The sequence below is a fragment of the Melopsittacus undulatus genome, chromosome 2, assembly GCF_012275295.1.
Source record: "Melopsittacus undulatus isolate bMelUnd1 chromosome 2, bMelUnd1.mat.Z, whole genome shotgun sequence".
Lineage (NCBI taxonomy): Eukaryota > Metazoa > Chordata > Aves > Psittaciformes > Psittaculidae > Melopsittacus > Melopsittacus undulatus.
This window is the reverse complement of record NC_047528.1, coordinates 28,764,657-28,783,948: the sequence shown is the minus strand read 5'-3', so window position 1 is coordinate 28,783,948 and position 19,292 is coordinate 28,764,657. Positions and strand designations below refer to the sequence as shown.

Here is a 19,292-nt window from a genome sequence, read left to right as displayed (position 1 = left end):
GAGCTGATAGCTTAACAAACATTGGAAGACTATAATTTTACCAGCTTGAGTGAGAGTTTTCAGCTGTAAATAAGAATACTTATATGCAAGGCAGATGAACCTCAGAAGCTGAACCATTTAATTCTCCACAGGATAAAGAATTTGGGGAAATAATAAAATAAATAATAAAAACCCCAGAGACCCTTTGCTGGCAGAAGGAAGGGGAAAAAAAAAAGGCTAAAGCAACACACTAGAATCAAGTTTTGTTGGTAACTTTGTATTTGAACTTTCACTGGCTGTGAGCTATTACACAAGTCTAACTATTGCAGCAGCACCATTCTGCATGTGGCAGATGGTCCTGTGGACTCCTAAGGAAGCCAAAGACTGTTCTTACAGGAAAAAAGAGAAATTTTAAAAGATGACTGAACCCATGCTATTCTTTCCCCACAGCTAAATTCCAGTAGTAATTGATACATTGTTACATCATTGCTGAGGCTGAAGTGACATTCCTTAAATAATCTACCTGGGATCAAGTGGAGCACAGGACAAAATTCTTTTATGATTTGAAAAAAAAGAAAAGAGGAAAAAAAAAAGAACATTCAAGCTTAGAAGTATCTCAAGTTAATTTACTAAGTAGGAAACCAGAAAGAGCAAATAATGAAAGTCTGTTCCATATCCCTTTTGTTCTCACCTCCCATAGTGCCTTCCTTTGCCTTTTGGGGATTCTTCAGTGTTGATACGTAGAAACCTTTGCTTTTATACCAAGAGAAGGAGATGCCTGAGAATTTCACTATCTATTTCTCACTGGGACTTTTTACTTAATTTTTACTTAATTTCAATCCTCAACATCACCTTAGAAATACAGCAAGGAAATAACATAAGCTTGTGGATAGTCACTTCCAAGTAAGTAAAATTCAACTATTCCTTTTTACTCACTAAATGTCAAAATCTTATCTCTAGCTTTATGATATGACAACAGAACAAGTACTGTATTTATTTTACCTAGTGAACTTAAACCAGATGCTTCAGCACAGTTATTCTTAAGTGTTTCAACGCATTCAGTGTACCATATTCAAAGGCTCAGAAGCGATCAGTCACTATGTAACACAAAGGAATTTCACAGTAAATAACTAATTTATGTCATGTTTAATTTAAAGCAGCTTGTAGAATAAGGAAAAAAAAAAGGTGGGGGGGGAGGGGAAATAGAGGTTTCTCCATCTCATGACAGGATCTCTAAAATGATGCACAAGACGCTAACCTATCAAGTCGTGTTGGTTACTGACATCACGTAAGCCATCACCACAAGATGTACTAAAGACATTTCAGTCTAAGAGCAGGAACTGTACTATACAAAGCAAGTTACTTAAAAAGAAAATTCCTCTAATGACATTTGAAAACCTTAACTTCATCAAGAAGCCTGCCCTGCAACCACTCTTTATTTTCTTAGAGTATCTTAAGATTTCTAGACTGCCCTCCTTGAAAGACTGCATCTGTTGTATTAAACTGTGTACTTCCACTCCATACTCCAACTCCTATAATATAAACAAACAATAAACAATTTCTGAAATACAAACACTAGTTTCTATTAGTCCAACACCATTTTTTACTAACTGAAATGTACATTTTATACAACCCCATACTATACAACCTGTGTAGTATTGCTTAAGTCTTGCCTACATCTCCAAGCATACAACCAAACACAAGCATCTAGAAACAACCTGCATTTTCTCCTTTCAGTGGAGTGGTTCAGTAGTGGCACAATTATACTTTTACAGAAGAACTGAGAGCAAAAAGATCTATGAAAGGAATTTTATTGAATTACTGAATATAGGGGAAGGGAACAGACAATTTTTATGCAAGCATGATATTTTACAAGTCTGGACAACTTGATCCGAGCTCATTTATACACTAAATTACTTCAGTTTATATGCCAGGAGAAAGATTCTGGTAACATTGCATCTTGAAAAACAAATCTCAGTTTAGAAATTAAGTATTTATTCCTGAGGTCACAAATCAAGAATTTAAATTATGATGGTTCAGAAGACATATTTGAATTTTCTCATTGCAAAAATCTTCAAGGTATTCCTTCCATTGTACTTGTTCCACTTACAACACATTTAATTCCCTCATACTATGGGAAATATTTCCTTCATATAGACCTGCTTGTACTTCACAGAGTTTTTTTTTGTCTCTCCCTTAGTAAGCCAAGAATAAAGTAAGTCAAGCTCCAAAGGCCAGTAGGATGTCTTTGACTTGTACTTCAAGACGCTGTATCAAATTTAACCACACTTGTGAACTATTTTTCTGCAGACTCTGAAAAAATCTCATTTACTAGAAAAGAAACAATAAATTTTCACAATAAGATATTTATTAAAAAAAAAAAAAAAGAAATTGTGGATTGTCCTAAGAGTAAACAAGTTAGTAGACCTTATCTTGCTGTTCTCAGGAATGTGCTCACACTTAAACTATTTATATGTGTTAGATGATTACAGTTTAATTATCAGTTAATTTGACATTCAGAAGAAATGTTACTTAGGAAAAAAAAAAACACCAAAACAAAAAGCCCATGACAATATGGCTGAATTCTGTGAGATTTTATTTAATTAACATCTACTTAAGTTGAAGTTCCACACCCCGTAAGATATGATCAGCATCCTACAGCACACCATGTCTACTTGAATGAATTTCCCACCACAGCTAGAGGAGTCTGGCCAAGCACAAAAGGACTCACCCAGTTGGCAAAACATACTTCTAGCCAAGCAGTATTATTTTACCAACACCAGCAGAGAGAATATTTATAAGACTCTTACAACCTACAATTCTTACAAGGCAGAAACTTCAGTTTCAGCCTTATCAGCATGTGTACACAAAGCAGAAATATAAACTAATTCAAAAGCACAGATTCCTTTAACTCTAAAATAAGCTATCATGTATTACAGACAGAATCTTTTAGGCAAGCATAGTACTATTTTGCTCTAGGTATAATACCTTTACAGTGTAAACTACTACCACACTACACAAATGTACAAGAAAATGAATCTGAAGTTTCCCTGAAATTAACAGGTACTGTTTCCATTTCAGAGACGGAAGACAATGCTGACTTCCATTTCTAGTAGAGGTATTCAAATGCCATACTGATAAAGAGCAAAGATACGCAACAGGTAATACACAAGCCTTACAAAAACCCTTTCCTAAATGTACATCAAGTTCTTCCAACTATTTCTCCCAAACCACACACACCTCCCAGGTAACACTTTACCTAATACTTCATATACGCCAATGTAGCTGTCTTCATAATACACAGAAAAATTCAACAATAAAATTTCCGACTAAATATAGTAGCAACATGAACCTAATCTATTTGTATCATAATTGATACACTATAGACAGTGCTGAAATAATTCTGAGCACAAATCTGAGAAATACAGAAACAACTGAGTTCAATGTAGTTGTCCACGTAACGCAGTATATTGTCTCTGAAAATAACAGTACAAGACATGAAGATATAATGAATATATTCTATAAACTGTCCTTACAGGAAGTTTCTTCCTAAATACACACAGATTGTGCTAGTTATCTTACGTCTCCAAAGAACAAGAAATGTCTTCTAAGACGATTTTATACTAGTTATATTGTCTCAACTTTTTGTGGAACCTATTCAGGTTTTTGAATGTATCTTCTGGCAATCAGGTAGAATTGTCATACATAACATAAACAGCATTTCCCCTCACCATTTAAAATTTGCCACTCTTTCTACTGGGATAAAGTACGAACATGACGCATCTAATTTACATTATCTCAACCATACATTACATACATTCGCCACATGACCTTTTTTGTCTCCAGTCTCCCACTTCCTTGCCCACTTCAAAAATACTTTGCATTTTCTTGCATACAGGTGATCATAAGCAAACAGCATTTCAAATAAAACTGGAACATGAATTTCTACAACATAATATTGATCATTTTCTATTCCATTTTTATATATGTGTTTGCTTCTGCAACTGTGACTGCACTTTGAACAGATAGTTTTATTGAGCTGTCCACAATAACTTCTTTTTCTACTGGATGGCTTCAGTTACTTTTCAAATATTCATTCATGATTCTTTGTTTTAAATACATTCTTAATTGTCATTACCTTGCACTTGCCAACACCAAGTTTCACCTGCCATTGTACTGACAAAAACTATCTTTCCCCAACCTCTGTAGCATTCCTCAGACTTTAGTAATCTCAACTGCTTTCATACCTTCTGTAAAGTTTGGCATTAGTGATTTCCAACATTTTTTTCAGATTCTTAAAAATTTATAGCTCTTTAGATGAAGCACCATAACATCCTTTGTAACTTTATCATCTGAAATTAATCTAAAATTTTTCCCTTAGCTAGCTTCTAAACCTGACAGCATTATACCTGCTATTCTTCGACTATCTAATATGCCTCAAAAGCCTTGTTTTAAAAGAAGCTATTTAAGGTTTCACCTGTATCAAACAGTTCTCTCTTAACCCCTATGCTCTGTTAAAGTTTCATGCTAGTAGACTGGTGAAGCACAGATTCTGCCTGCAGGAACAGTGCTGCTCTTTCAAAAAAAAAAATACAATTAGGAAATTTGTATGGAACAAGCTACTTTTCATTATTTCAAAACAAAATTAAGATTTCTTATCCAGCTCCTCTGTTATCCCAAAAGCTTGAGATGGAAACATCAGATATCAGATCTCCACCACAGTAGTAGCTCTAATGGTAGAGCAAGATTTTTGTTAGCAGTTCAGTCTTCTGTTCTTTTAGATATCCTGGTTCTTTGCAATGCAACTCTTGATGACTGTCCCTCTTCATCTATTGTTCCAGAAACTTTCTTTGGATATCCCACATTTGAAAGTTGCCTCCATGTAAATAATATAAAAGCTCAGTGGTTTCCTCAGCCTTCTGCTTTATGAGATTGAAGCAGAGTAACTTTTTTTCCTCTGCAGTGTGCTTACCCTGTAAATAATTCCTGGGTACTTTAACAGACCCACTAATTCTATGGTGCTTTTTGATTCCTGCTTCAAGTTCATCTTTATTTGGGTTTTAGTTGTTTAAAAGTATTTTATTATTACATTAATAGAACACTATAAAAGCATGAATTCTTACCAAAAAGTAAGAATTACATTAAAATCAGAGTTGTACAGTTGTCAGTTGGACAGAAGAAGTTATGATAATTTTTTAATAACGGTTGGACAAAAACACTTCTCCCACCAACCATGTACTCAATAACTGAACAGTTTATTCAAACTATTGGAAAAATAAAAGAAACACATTCAAGTAAAAGAGTAAAAAGATCAAAAGTTTACATAAATTAACAGCAACTGAAAACATGATTGAAAGGTAAGCCATTCTCTTAATTTAATGATAGCAGCTGCTGTTGATTTCTTTACACCTGACATAAAAATTCATTTTATACAGCAAGTAGGAACAGACCGAGAGGAAGTAAAAACAGAATGCTATTAATATCTGAAGAAGCAAACCTGATTTTTCACAGATAAAAATTTTTAGTTGTTATTCAGATGAAAATTATCTTAAAAAACATGATGCAGGAATACACTGGTGCTATTGTTACACGGGTTCAGGGCCACACTACCAACTCTGCCCCTATCCATTTGTAACATCAGGAACAGATAATACGATTTAAAAATAAGTAAGTTCTGACATTTCAGAGGTATAGGGCTGCAGAAAGATGATAAGAAAATGAGGATAATGGAAGAATTTTTTGCAAAATCCAAAAAATGAGCAGTTGGGATGGCTGATCAGTCTGTGAGGAAGAAGGTGAAATGAACCAGCACAACAATAACTGTGTGGTCTCATCAAAAGCAAATTTGGAACAACTGGAGTCAGAATGCATGCGAACAATGGATATGATTAAGTGCTGGGGGGGGGGGGAAAAGTGGATGACTGGAACAACAGTTAATACACTTTCTTGGTAATAACCAGAGCCTGCAATGTTATTAAATAACAAATATCAGCATCCATAATATATTTTAGTCTGTGAGGTTTGTAAAATCTTTGGGCACCACAAGAATAGAAAGTGCTATAAAATTGCAATATAATACAATTGTTAAGACACTTCATAATAAAATATGCCACATGCTATGTACAAAATGATCAGTTCATTAAAACATTTTAAATATTACAAGTCACCATGATCAGGCTTCTAGGATACATTGCCCAATTGCTACTGAGGGATTCTGGAGTTCTGCAAACTCCATTCTTACCCTAACAGGAGAGGACGATTCCTCTGTACTTCGCTTCTGTGGCTCTGCTTCAACATCCTGACGTTTGTTCTTCATTCTTTCCCGAAGATCTCCAGTGGGTCTTTCTGGTGACCTGTTTAATACAGAAACGTAATATAACCAGTTCTGTGGGACTATTTCTAAACAAATACAAGCTATTTTTTTTTATTTAGCATATACATAAAGAAGCTAAACCTCCCACCCAGAAGTGAAATACATGAATAAAAAAAAAATACTTTGTTCTAATGGGCTTAAGCATTCTAAAAAAAACAACTTTTTCAGAACATCAAGTAAGACTTGACTCTAAGAAGAAAAATTACTTGTACATGTATATGACATGATTTGATTACTACTCTAGATCAGCTTCAGGTGATCTTATCAAGAATAAATCTTTTTCTGACCATCACTGACTGTGTTCCACAATCACTCTTACCAAGTTTTTCAGGATATCTTTAGCCTTCTCCATATTCTAAGCTGCACCATTTTAATATATATCTTTTATATATATGTGTGTGTATATATAAAAAACACAATTAATGCAGAGTCAAATTACTTTAAACTAGCAACGATAGTCACACGGAAGCACAACTCTGAATACAAATGAAGCCTGCAAGTGGAGATAACATGACCTAAGTGGCATCCTCCCACGGCCTTAATGAGACTGCCACAGAAAAAACCCTGTTGCAAGACCATGCACCAGAAATTCACTCCTGGAGGTCTCCTCTATTTTCCATTTTGCAGTAATGCAATTACTTTGTTACTTCATTACAAAATATTGGATGAACTCTAGCAGTCATGTAACGTTAACATATATTTTCTGTAAAAAGGTATCATGGGAAGGGAAGGGGAACATCCTATCCTACTACATCTATGTAATTTTGTCACCTTAGTATGTATTCACAAGTTCTTTATCCCTTATGAATTTAAAGATAACAATCTTTGCATTGAAACGAGTTCCTAAACAAATGCGATGGATATAAGAGCTGCTTCAAATGATCTTTCAGTTCAACACCACAAATTTTCTCTTCATATAAAACTGGACTGAGTTTTGTACTTCCGTGATGGCTGTCAGCTGTTAACTACAGATTCTTCCATGAAATAGATGCATGAAAATGCTGGATCTGTACCTATCAGTTTACACTAAAGAATCATAAAGAGGTAACTGATAATGCCTTAGTTGATTAGAAGTTATAGGTGCTATTTGAATAAGGAAGTCTGCACTTGCTTTTCAGACTGAATTAGGGTTTCTGTTTAGAAAGTGTCATTTCTCCCACCCTTCCTCTGTCACATAAGTACATCATAAACTGTCTTTCAGAGTTTATGCATACAAAAATCTAAATTAATGATTTCATTTTCACCCTGTGCATATTTGAATAACAAAAACTGGTTTCCACTCCACCTTTTGCAATGTTGTCAATATTCTTTAAATTGTGCTTTAGTTAAGTGTTTTAGGATCTAAGAAGAAAAAGACCAGTGACTGCTCTCATTTTAAATACATTTAAATCTTCATGAAGTTTTAAATACAGGTCAATCTAGACTGGAGGAAAGGTACAAAATGGTAACACTGCTTCTTTCAGCACTAAGGATCAAATAATGTCCAGCATACAAATATAAACAAGTTATCTTCTTTGCATGCATATCATCTTTAAAGCATCTGACTTTAGAAAGGGTATTAAATTAGAAAAGGTATTAAAGCTTTTTTTTCCCCCTCTCACCCATCTTAGAAAGATAATTCCTTTGCATTATGGAAACACTCTGAAGCAGTCCAACCATCAGCTACCTCAACAAATAAACTGTCTTCAAGCATTATACTGGCAACATATGCCTTAATTTTTAATAATACTTAGCTATGGCAGAAAGGATTTGAACTTGTGAAAGGGAAAATTAATTTTAAAGGCAAAAAAATGCAAGCTAATGTAACACTGCTCCTCAACAGGAGCAATTTCAGGTATATAAAACAGTAGCTAAAGGAGAAAGCAACAGAACTTCCACTGAATGCTGCTCACGTACTTGGTTTTTAATACCTTTTTTTAAAAAAAAAAAAAAGCTATATACCAGAGTGAAAAAAAACACTGAAACCATTTCACCCTTAATTAATATCTTTTTCAGTATGGGAGGGAAGAAAAAACTTATTATTCAAAAATCTACTTAAAGATTACAAAAGTTACCAAGAAATCACAGAAATGAAAAAAGCTACAGCTTCAGGCTTGGAGTTTGTTAGTGGTTTTCTGGTGGTTTTTGTTTGTTAGTTTCTGGTTTTTTGTGGGGGGGGGGGTTTGTTTGTTTTGCTTTTTTTGTTTGTTGGGGTTTTTTGTATGTTGTTTTTGTTGTTGTTTGGTTTTTGTCTAGTTTGTTGGTTTTGTTGTTTTGTTTTCTTTTCTTCTTCAGCCCTAGGAGAACACTGGGACAAAGTGTCATGGTAACAATCCTAGCACTTCTTCCCCAAAATCATCATAATCCCCCAAAGAGTCTAATAAAGTAAGACTGATAATTTGTCAGATTTTAAGAAACAATTATTCAGAAAACTGAATAGTTTTCAGATACTTTAACTTAATGCACAGAAAAACAAGCTGGTCTGATTTTTCTTTCAGGTATATCACAACTTTACTTTGGCTTCTTTTCTACCTAACCTTCCACTTGCTCCCCCTCCAAAAGGGATCTTTGTGATGGGCTTACTTCTTAAGTAAGGCCTAAAATGCAGAATTTCATCATTTCAAAACTTAAGCAGTGACATTAAGCAATTTTAAACTGCATTACTTGTGCAACAGTTCAGTTCTGCATATTCAGCAGCTTGGTTAGGAAATACATGTTCGTAACTGTCCCTCCATCTGCTTCTGTACCTCTTAAAGAGTGTCAGGAGTAACTACCCAGCAGCAGGCACACATTACAACATACTTCTTGAGCATATCTGTGTATGTTTGTGTGCACACACGTGCAGGCATTAACAAATGACAATTATTAGTGTGTAGTGTACATATTATAATTGCTCATGAAATACTGTCCCATTTTTTTCAGATTCCCATACAACAGTATTTGAACCTCACAAAATCTGTAAGTTCTTATGCAATATCCCTGCTGGTTTGGTTTTAAAAATTATTTAATAATCCAGAATTAACATGATCAGACAGGCTAAGAAAGGGAAGTTACAATGGCACAGGTATGTATGTATACAGTGTAAGGGAACCAGCAAGAAGCAGCCAAGTAGCTACCCAACAATTTACAAGTGGAGAAAGAGAGTAAAGTTACTTGTGGGATAGCATGTTTACACACAGCTCTTTTCTTGTTAGCTTCTCCATACTTCGGATGCCTGGAAGACTGGCAGGTCTATTAACGAATTCTTAATATCCTCATCAGGAAAGGTTTGCATGCTCAAACATGCTAGGTTCCCTTTTTTGTAACAGCAAGATTAAAATTCATGCTGTGAGAAGCAGCTTAATGCTGAAACAGAGTTACAGTGAAACTAAACTTAAGAGTTCTTCACACTTTAGACTCAAGTTTTCCTACTGCCTGGTGAGATTCTGAGTTTTGGGAGGCGTTATATTCAGATAAAAATCATTAACAGCGATATTTATTTCAGACAGGTATGAAACCGAAAGGGCAAGACAGAAAGGCAGCAAGACTTGCTTTGTCCTACCAAACTGCTTGCAAAACAGACAAATGCCTTCACCAGCAGGTCTGGCTGAATTCATGTAGACACACCACCATTATGTTGTCCCAGATACCTGAACAAGAATACTGCTTGAAATGAACTGCTGGAAGCAGCATGAGCTTGGCTTGCAAGAAGCCAATAAAATTGCATTCAAAATTCTGGATAACATTTGTAAAAATCGCTAATGTTAAATGGCATGAAGTTGTCATCATTTTATCATGTACATAAATCAGTTTTTTCTGTGCCTGGCCATGAGGTATTACCAGAAATTCCTGAAGGCAAGCATGCTTTTTCATTTGTCTGTTATGGTGTGTGTGTATGTGTAAGGCACGTAGAGGCTTCCTCGCCCTTTTTAAGAACACTTAAATGTTAAATGTGTCAAGGATAATCAGCAAGATTTGTCCTTTGACTTTTTCATATAGTCCCAGTAAAAAAATTTAGCAATAAAAAGAAGTAAACTGACGGTATTCTTAAATGTCAGTAGTGACAGTGAAGCAGAAACACAGCTTTAATCATTAAAAGAAATGTCACTTTTCTTCAAATGACCAAGCAGAACTACGCACTGAGTGTTCCAAACAATGAAAGCAAGGAGAAAGTGACATTCTAAAAGTTCTAAAATTGAATTTCTACCAGTAAATCCCTCATTTTTCCCATTTGGAACATTCAGTACCGAACGGAGTAAATTTTTTACACACTGAAAGAAACATTAAACTCAGTGATGTATTTTGTATCCCAGCTGCTGTCACCTTGCAACAATGGAAGATCAAACAAGTCAAGTCAAGATCATCCTGACAGTATGCCACAAGACTAGGAAAAAAAGACAGAAACATAACCCTAACCTCATGCCATCCTTCCCGTTGTGGCTTTACACTTTGATACTTTAGTGTTGCCTCTAGATTACAGACGGACACACTGACACTACTGTAGCATTATGAAGGGTAGTTGTTTCTAAAAGGTGAAGCCTTTATACAAAGAGGTACTATGCTGAAACTGTATTTTCTGGTTTTTATAGCAAGAATATTACAAAGTTACTGCCACAGTTTGTTTCAGTTAAGTAAGGTGTTATGCCACAAAAAGGACAGCTGAGACACCCACTACTTTAAAATTACAGTAACAAATGAAGAGACAGAGTAAAAATACTCTCATTTGAAAAATGGAGTTACTTTTTGGATCTCCTCCTATGATGCAGGATATCTGTTCTGAATCTGACAGATAAAGTCACAGAACTACCTCTTGAAGAGAACTGTTTTCCCACAACAGGAGAGAAAGGACAGACACTCATCAAACAACATAGCAAAGGCAGAAGGGCTGCAAGTATGCGAGTGCTGCAGAAAGTAGCTGCAAGACAGCATTTTAGTAAAGGACAGAAAGGCATATCAGAAGCTGCAGTGACACTACACATAAAAAGTGTTAAGGCACTTAAACTTCCCATTTCAAGTAATATAAGACAATCTGCATTCAGTGGACTCTGTTAATTTTTTAAAGCTACATACACACAAATCCCGAGAAAACCCACTGCAAGTTGCTAAACTGTCTTGAGCAGCTTCACAATGCAACTGGTTATTGATAAAACATACCATTAGGCACACAACAGCATTTCACTTAAAAAAAAAAAAACTAAACAAAAGACATAGTTGCAAAAGCTATTTTTCCTACAGCATGTGAAGAATTCAAAGTGAGTTCTTGATTTACCTTCTATAACTGCTGCTATAGCCTTTACCTCGTGGTGAAGGGCCATGTACGAATCTACATGTGTTCCCATAGAGGCAGTTGCCAGTCTTCAGCCAGTTACGGCACTGTGTCTAAGAGACAGACATCACTGGGTGAATTTCACACTCGTTTCTGGAAATACCATTGGTGTGAGTGTGGCAGAACAAACAAATGACTCCACATTAACTCACATTTATCTGTAATTTCTGTCTACCAGTAATATAATTAAAAAAAAAAAAAAACAAAACCCAACAATGAGCATCAGGTCTGGCAGAGAAAAATTTAGGTTGGTGTAAATTCCATTAATATGTACAGTACTACTGCTCCTCTCCAGAAGCTGGGACAACACACATTATCTGAATGTTCTAGTTATTAGCATGTTGAACATCCATGCGTCAAGGAGTTCTTTTCACCTTTACTAATATCAGTGACATCTGAGTATTTGGTACTTGTGAGCTATACTTTCCCACCACCTAAATCCTGGAAAAGAAGATGCTGGGGTGGAAAGCAGAAGAAGAACATTTTCACAACTCACCTCTGCAGTACTTCCAGTGCTGGGTCCAAGCCTTTCAAACACACTGGGTCTTCGGGAAGTGCTATCGGATATGGTCTTGGTATTTTCCACTGTGACCTTCCTTCTAATTTTTGACATTTTGTACTACTTCAACCAAAAAAAAAAAAGCAAAACTGTAAAATCCTTCAGTTTGAGGCTATGGACACTGAACTCACATTAATAAAATAGTATGATACACATTGCAAGAGTTGCTGCAGAGATGATGAAGAAAGAATAAAAGTTATAAATGAGTGAAATGTATCTAATAACAAGGAATGCCTCTGATTTGAACAAGTCAGCTGAGCACCAGTAATGATAGTTCTTCATTTTATTTTATGACCTGTTTTGGATTCTTCAGCTTCCCTTTGATAAAGATCATACGATATGTTACTCATTTCGGTACCAAACACCACACAGAACAGATGCCTTCCTTCAACATGTATTTTATGTGAAGGAGCTGAAGTGACTCCAGGTAAAAAGAGCCTTTAATATTACTTTTACTTCACCAACCTCTCAGAAACAGGTTCTAAGAAACTAAGAATGGCTCCCATTTTCAGAAACAGATATCCAGAAAATGAGAGCTCCATCCACCCCCCTCATTTTAATGTGTGAAATACCAACTTGGTATCATACTGAACATCACCCTGATACCATCCACAGTCTGTATTTGTTACTGGCTTGTATCCTACAAGTATTTGCAATCACCTGAGTTTAGAAAGACAAAAAAAAAAGGCAAAACAAAAATCAAAACAAAAAAATTGAACAAAAAACCCCTCACCCACAAAAACCAACCTCAAAAGCAAACAAAACAAAAAACAAAAAACCCAAACAAAAAAACCCACAAAACTGTGATAAACTTATGCTTCCTAAGAAGTAACTCCTTTCATTAAAAAAAAACAAATTTGAAAGCAAATACAGCATAAGTTTGATAAATAAGTCACAATTTCTCTTACCTGAGGAGTTATTGAATACAGAAAAAAAATATTTTTTTTTTAAAAAAAGGAAGATAAACATTTAGAAACAAATTGCACAAACAGGGCAAACTGGAGTCCAAAAACCATTGTCCACTGTTTAAATTTTACTTGATCTACATTGAAATTATTTCAGTCTGGAAAATTCTGCCAGTTTCTGGATGATTTATACACAGCTCAAAAAATCACCTCTGTCACAGTGCCATCATTCTAGAGCTCATTACTCAGTACAACATGATTAGCCAAACTCTAACCACCCACCCTTCTGCTATATATTCTGCCCCATCCACGTCATGAAAAGCTCATCCATACAGTCAGAATAATACAAATTTAAGCTAACACCCTCCACACTGCATTACTACAATTTTTCACCAATCTGATCAGCAACATATTCCCATAGCATTCAGATTGTAAGGTTCCATTCTACAGTAATATTAAAAAAAAGTATAAATGCTGACAAATGTACAAAAAAAAAAGAAAAGTAACACTGCTGTATGTATTTTACACTTGATACTTGGATATACCTGTTTTTCTCCCTTTTATTTAGATGGAACTTCATTATCTGAATCCTATGGTTACTTCAACAAGGCTTCCCTAGAAGACTGACATTTGTGCACTTTCTACAAAGAAAACTGTGCTGAAGCTCTTGCTAGGCACTATAGCCCCTTTACAAGCAACAGAAGATAGCAAGCTTAAACTATGTACTTGAGAGATTTCTCAGCTCAGCTCTAGTGACTACTTCTCCAACCCTTCGACTATGTGAAGAATTTGATCCCTATCATAAGTAAGTTTCAGATAACCAAGATGCTCAGAGATGGTAGAAGTTAACCATGTGGTGTATACCAGACATTAAAAACAATGGTTAACAACAATTAGTGGAAGCAGACAGTGAAACAGTAGAATTCATCAGTAGTTGGAAATTACTTAGGTTAGTAAAAACTGTGGAGAACAGAGATTTCCAGAAAGATCTACCTGAGTTAGAAAATTGAGTAATACAACAGCAGATGAAATGCAAATAAATAAAATGTAATGCACACAAGGAGAAATGATTTTATCTAAATACTTGATGAGTTTTAATTAGTCCAGTCTTCTGAGAAAAATAATTAGGAGTCATTGTGGACAGCTCAATGTGCAGCAGTAGTTACAAAGTCTGACAGAATAAACCATTAAAGGTAGAAAGCAAAACAATACCACATCTCACCCAGCTGAGCCCCTTGCATTTCAGGATTGTTTCCCACTGCATGTGAGCAAAAACCCCCACTGAATTTGTAAGGTTTCATGCAGCTACACGCTTTAACAAAGGATACAAAAATTGACTGACATATGCAAAAGCATTTTTAATAAGACGATCATATATATGACATACTGATTTTGGTTTAAATATTTGCACTAAAAAGAGGTATATCTGAAATAAAAAGGTTAGCAGAACGGCACTGGCAATGGCATAGGGAGAAGGTTCAACACATGAAGGACAGATAAAATGAGTGCATCTAATACGCAAGTACAATACACACTAACATGATAGTAGTACATGATACATAATATTTACATTTATTTTGCCTAATTTCAATGTCCTTCTATTTTTGAGGGAACAGAGGCAAAACATCTTATTTTAAATTTTATTTTTTACCCAACAAATATTACCTTCTTTGAATTAACTTCTATGGGAAGTTCAGATGATGACTAAGCTTAAGAGGACAGTTCTAAACATGGAGAGGATGAAGGGGGAAACACCATCATAACTGAGCAGGTAACTTCATTCCAACTACCTGCTTCCTGACTTTTAGGCCAATAATTTCCTATAAGGAAATTAAGAGAATGCCATCCAACCCTGATTCTTCTATGGTTTGTAAAAAAACCCTATGTTAAATGAAAAAAAAAAAAAAAAGCTAAGAGTAACAAATTAAAAAATGTACTATTTTAGGTAGCATTCTGTCAATTCTATTACAAGGGTTCTTCTGGTTGCTCCTGCAACCAGAACTGTATGAGATTTCACTTTAAGTGAACATAATTGTTATACAGGCTGAAGGTTTAGAGCCCAGACATGCTATTCAGAGGCAAACTGAGGAATTTCCACTATGTCAAGCATTACAATTGAGAGACTATCTGGAAATGTAGCCAGTCCCATTTTCATTCTTCAAAGGCCCAAGCAAGTTGGAAAAATACACTACTTAAACAATATTGCAGCTGAAAACCTCAGATGCCTAACAGTAGTTTTATGTTAGTGACAAGTTTCCTTGCTTATAAAGAATACTATAAGGGGAAAACCAAAATTGTTTCATTTCCAGATTTTTCAGGCTGCATATTAATGGATAATCAAGAACTGAAATGGTACATCCCATAAACATTCCCATAACTTGCTCAATGCTCCCTCATTTTCATCTTACATTGCTTTACCCTTGATGATCATCATTCTACAATAAATCCCACACTAATGACCAGTTCAACAATTTTCTTTTGTACCAAATGTCTGTGTCCCTGAACTAACATCTCCTTATCAAACACTCACATGGATTAGAAAGCACTGATTATCAGTATGGGCTGAGCCCTGAGCATTCATATTTCAACATTTCAGCTAATTACTTTCATAATAATTATTTTTTTAAGTTTCTAAGTAGAAAATTATGCACTTCTTTATTTCAAGTACATGACATTGTACTGCTGTAGGGATACTGAAGTGTCTGCAGCTTCTGAAACAGCTTACTACTACTAAGTGAACTTTATACTCCTAAAATAAATTCTATAGCTACAATTTTGACTGTAAAGTATTGCTTTCCAATACATAAATAAGATCCACAGGAATTGTTAGTAATAATTTAGGAATATTTTAACACTACAATAACCTACAGATGAATCTATGTTGGTCTTTAAATTGAATAACTTTTCCTGGGTGAGAGACAAACTGTTAATGACATTAATTATACTACCATTTGAAATAAAATGTATCTCAGAGTGTTACCTCATGAGTAAATCTAAAATGTAAGACAGACTTGAGAGAAGTGAGTATACTTAGTGGGCATTATCCAAGTAACTGAGATCCATGAAGTGTGACGATTAACACAATATTCAATGAAATTCAGTATTTTTATTATCAGTACTCCTCCATTTTGGGGTCAAGTATGATTAGCATTTTTCTTCCAAAAGAAGTATGATATTACATAAGCCACGATCAATAGAAGCACATCTGAAATACCTGCTTTTCTACTAGAAAAACCTAATCCAGTCATTTGCAAAAAAACAATCCTGCTTCTACAGGACAACTAGAAACTGAGATGTAACAGAACAACAGCAAAGTTCAGAAAAAAAAATATAACAAGATATAATCTGTTCAAGAAAGTCCAAGACATCCCTAGTAGGCATGTCAATCAGTGTCTGTGCATGCATACATGCAGACCACACACAGGTTAAACATAAAGAAAATCCTACCTGTGAAGTGACAATATGCCATTTAAAGTAACAAAATTGTAATTTTAAAATCCTGCAGTAGTTCAGGCACAAACTGATTGTAACACCCTATGATAAGCTAATACCTGTTGACAACTAAATAACACCTTAGGGAGAGGAAAATGTCAGTGCTTCCCTCCACTTTTCCACATGAAAAGCTTTTACCTGAAAAGGTTTCATTTCTGATTACAGTGTTAATGTTTCCACATCACACTACTAACAAAACAGAGATACTGAATGAGCTCCACCGGTTTACTACCTAAAAATAATGCTAAAAATAGTAAAATGCATTGTTACCCATCTTTCAAAAAACTAGTCAAACACTGATGGCACATTTATAGGATGCCAGTCTAACACTCTTAACTCCCACAAAGAAGCCTGTTTGACAAAACCCTAGAAATTATTCCAAGTTTATTTTAACAACTCCGTGCTGTTAACCCATCACCATATTAAGTTGACCCTACCTCTCATTTAACATACGGTATTCCTTCACTAGTAGTGATAAGCAACTGCTAGTTATGTTTTCACAAGTATAAAATCACAGTTGGCTTTCTACATGTAAATAAATAAATTAAAAAATCAGGCCCTAGCACCACAAAATAAAGTATCTAGTATTCCATATCTTGTCTAACAAAATCCTCATATTCAAAGAAGATGATCCACCAGACTAAGGGACAGTCTGTGCAGACTTCTGCAGACAAACCCCAGTTCACTATATCTTCGTGCCAAGTTTGCTGGACACGTGTTACCTCCAATCTGTAAATTGGAGCACCACATTAGCACGTTGTCACACCATACCAAGCATGCCAAGGAGCAGAATGGATTCTCTTGGGCACAGCCACATAAAACCACACTTCCAGTTTCCAGATAGACTAGGCCCACTCACTGAGTGTGACTGCTCCAATCTGCACAGAGGCACCCTAAGTGTTTCACCACCACAGCAAGATCCCTTAAGGTCCTGTTCCCTATCCCACTATCTGTCAAAACCTGTTCTTCAAGCAGTCTGGCAGAAGGTTGACAAGAAACCAGTGGTGGAGGGAGAATCCAGCAGAGGAAGTCAAAGGGGAGGACCTAAGCAGACCATCCACAACACTAACCCAACATGCCTGGCATACAAGTTCTGGAAGGAATGGGAGCTAGCTGAGACCACTGTCTAAAGAAATGGTGATGACGGAATTCGCACCAGCGAAATTAGTAGATCCTGCAGGCGCATGAAGCAGAAACCGTTTTACTGCCAGAAAGGGGGGGAAGAGCCCCACTGAAAGGGAAAAAAACCCTTAAAAGGGAAGATCCAAGTACGCGGGAAGCGGGCTCCGACATGGTCACCGACGGATGGCACCTCACACCGCGCAAACGGCCGGCCGGCCGCACCGCTAGGCCCGCCCAGCTGCGCCCCCTCCTCGGGCAGGCCCCCGCCTCGCACCGGGCTGGGCGGGCGACACCGCGGCCCTTCCCCGCAGCTCCGGCACCGAGCCCGTCGTGGGGCGCGGTGAAAGGGATGCGGGACCCGACCCGGCCCACCCTCTCCTTCCCTCACGGCCCTTCCCTCTCTCTCCCTCCCTCCTTCCGCACCCCCGGTCGTACCGCCGCACTCACCTGCTCCTTCCGCTGCCGCGCCGCTCCCCGCCGCCTCCTCCGCCGCCGCCCGGGGCGGAGAGGGTGGGAGGGGGCGAGGGGGGAGTCCGTCCTCCCGGGCCTGAGCGCGGAGCGACACGGAGAGGAAGCCGAGGAGCGCCGCCCGCTCCCGCAGCCCGGCGCCGCCCGCCCTGCCCCCGCGCGCCGCGGACGATGGGAAACCGCCGCCGCCACCGCCGCTCCCGCCGCGCGCGGCCTTCCCGGCGGCCCTCGCGCCGCCCGCCCCGCCGCGATGCCCCCGGTGATGACGTCAAGGGAGGGAGGACAGCAGAGAGGGGACCGGGCGGAAGCGGCGTCACCGCCATGTTGGAGGAGGGCGGGGAAGGCGGGGCTGGTAGGCCACGGGAGGAACTGGCGTGTCTGTTCCCCTGGCCCCGCCGAGCCTCAGGGAGCTTCAGGGGGGCCGGTAGCGCTGATTGTTCCTCGCGCCCTTCTCGGGCTTGCCAGTCTGCTTTCTCGGCCTGTGCCTCTCAGGACTGTGGGGCTGATAAACACTGTGGCTGAGGTGCAAACAGAGTAGTTTGGGATGGAAAAGACGTTCAAGATCATCTATTTCCAGCCCCCTGCTGTGGGCAAGGACATCTTCCACTAGACCAGGTTGCTCCGAGCCCTGTCCAGCCTGGCGTTGAACACTGCTAGGGATGGAGCATCCACAGCTCTGGTAAACCTGTGCCAGTGCTTCACCACCCACACAGGGAAGAAATTCTTGCCAATACCTAGTCTAAATTTACCCTTTTTCTGTATAAAACCGTGCCTCTTGTCCTTTCACTGGAGGCCCTGGTATGAAGTCTTGAAGCCTAGGTTGTTCTGTGCTAACCCTTGGCCACAGGATAAACACAGCAGCTAATTGTGGAGGAGCCTTTGGTCAGCTCCCACTGGATTTGACCATTAGTGTGTCCTTGCCTTTCTCTAAAGATGCAGGGGGAAGTTCTCATGTGAACACCCTTCATTTGGCAGTAAAAATGATGGATAGGTTGTTTGGTTTTTTTTGGTGAGGAAATCCTGTAACAGCTTGAATGACCAAAATGCGCGAATCTTTTCTGGGTCTGCCCAGAATGACGCATTTCAATCAGAGGCCTGTTTGATGCTCCA

General features: G+C 37.7%; 1 protein-coding gene across 4 annotated transcripts in view; it reads right to left on the bottom strand.

The window, feature by feature from the left end:
- Window positions 1-18,346, bottom strand: part of ZC3H13 (zinc finger CCCH-type containing 13) — a 47,865-nt gene extending 29,519 nt beyond the window's left edge. For 2 of the 4 annotated variants that reach the window (XM_034072371.1, XM_034072386.1), the window contains exons 1-4: window positions 18,162-18,346; window positions 12,133-12,255; window positions 11,580-11,689; window positions 6,221-6,332 (exon numbers count right to left, since the gene is read on the bottom strand). In XM_034072371.1, coding sequence (XP_033928262.1) covers window positions 6,221-6,332; window positions 11,580-11,689; window positions 12,133-12,249 — 339 coding nt within the window. In that variant the 5' untranslated portion in view covers window positions 12,250-12,255; window positions 18,162-18,346. Of the gene's footprint in view, window positions 1-6,220; window positions 6,333-11,579; window positions 11,690-12,132; window positions 12,259-18,161 lie in introns of those variants that run through there. The other 2 variants (XM_034072378.1, XM_031047682.2) reach the window with 2 other exon arrangements.
- Window positions 18,347-19,292: the final 946 nt, after the last annotated feature.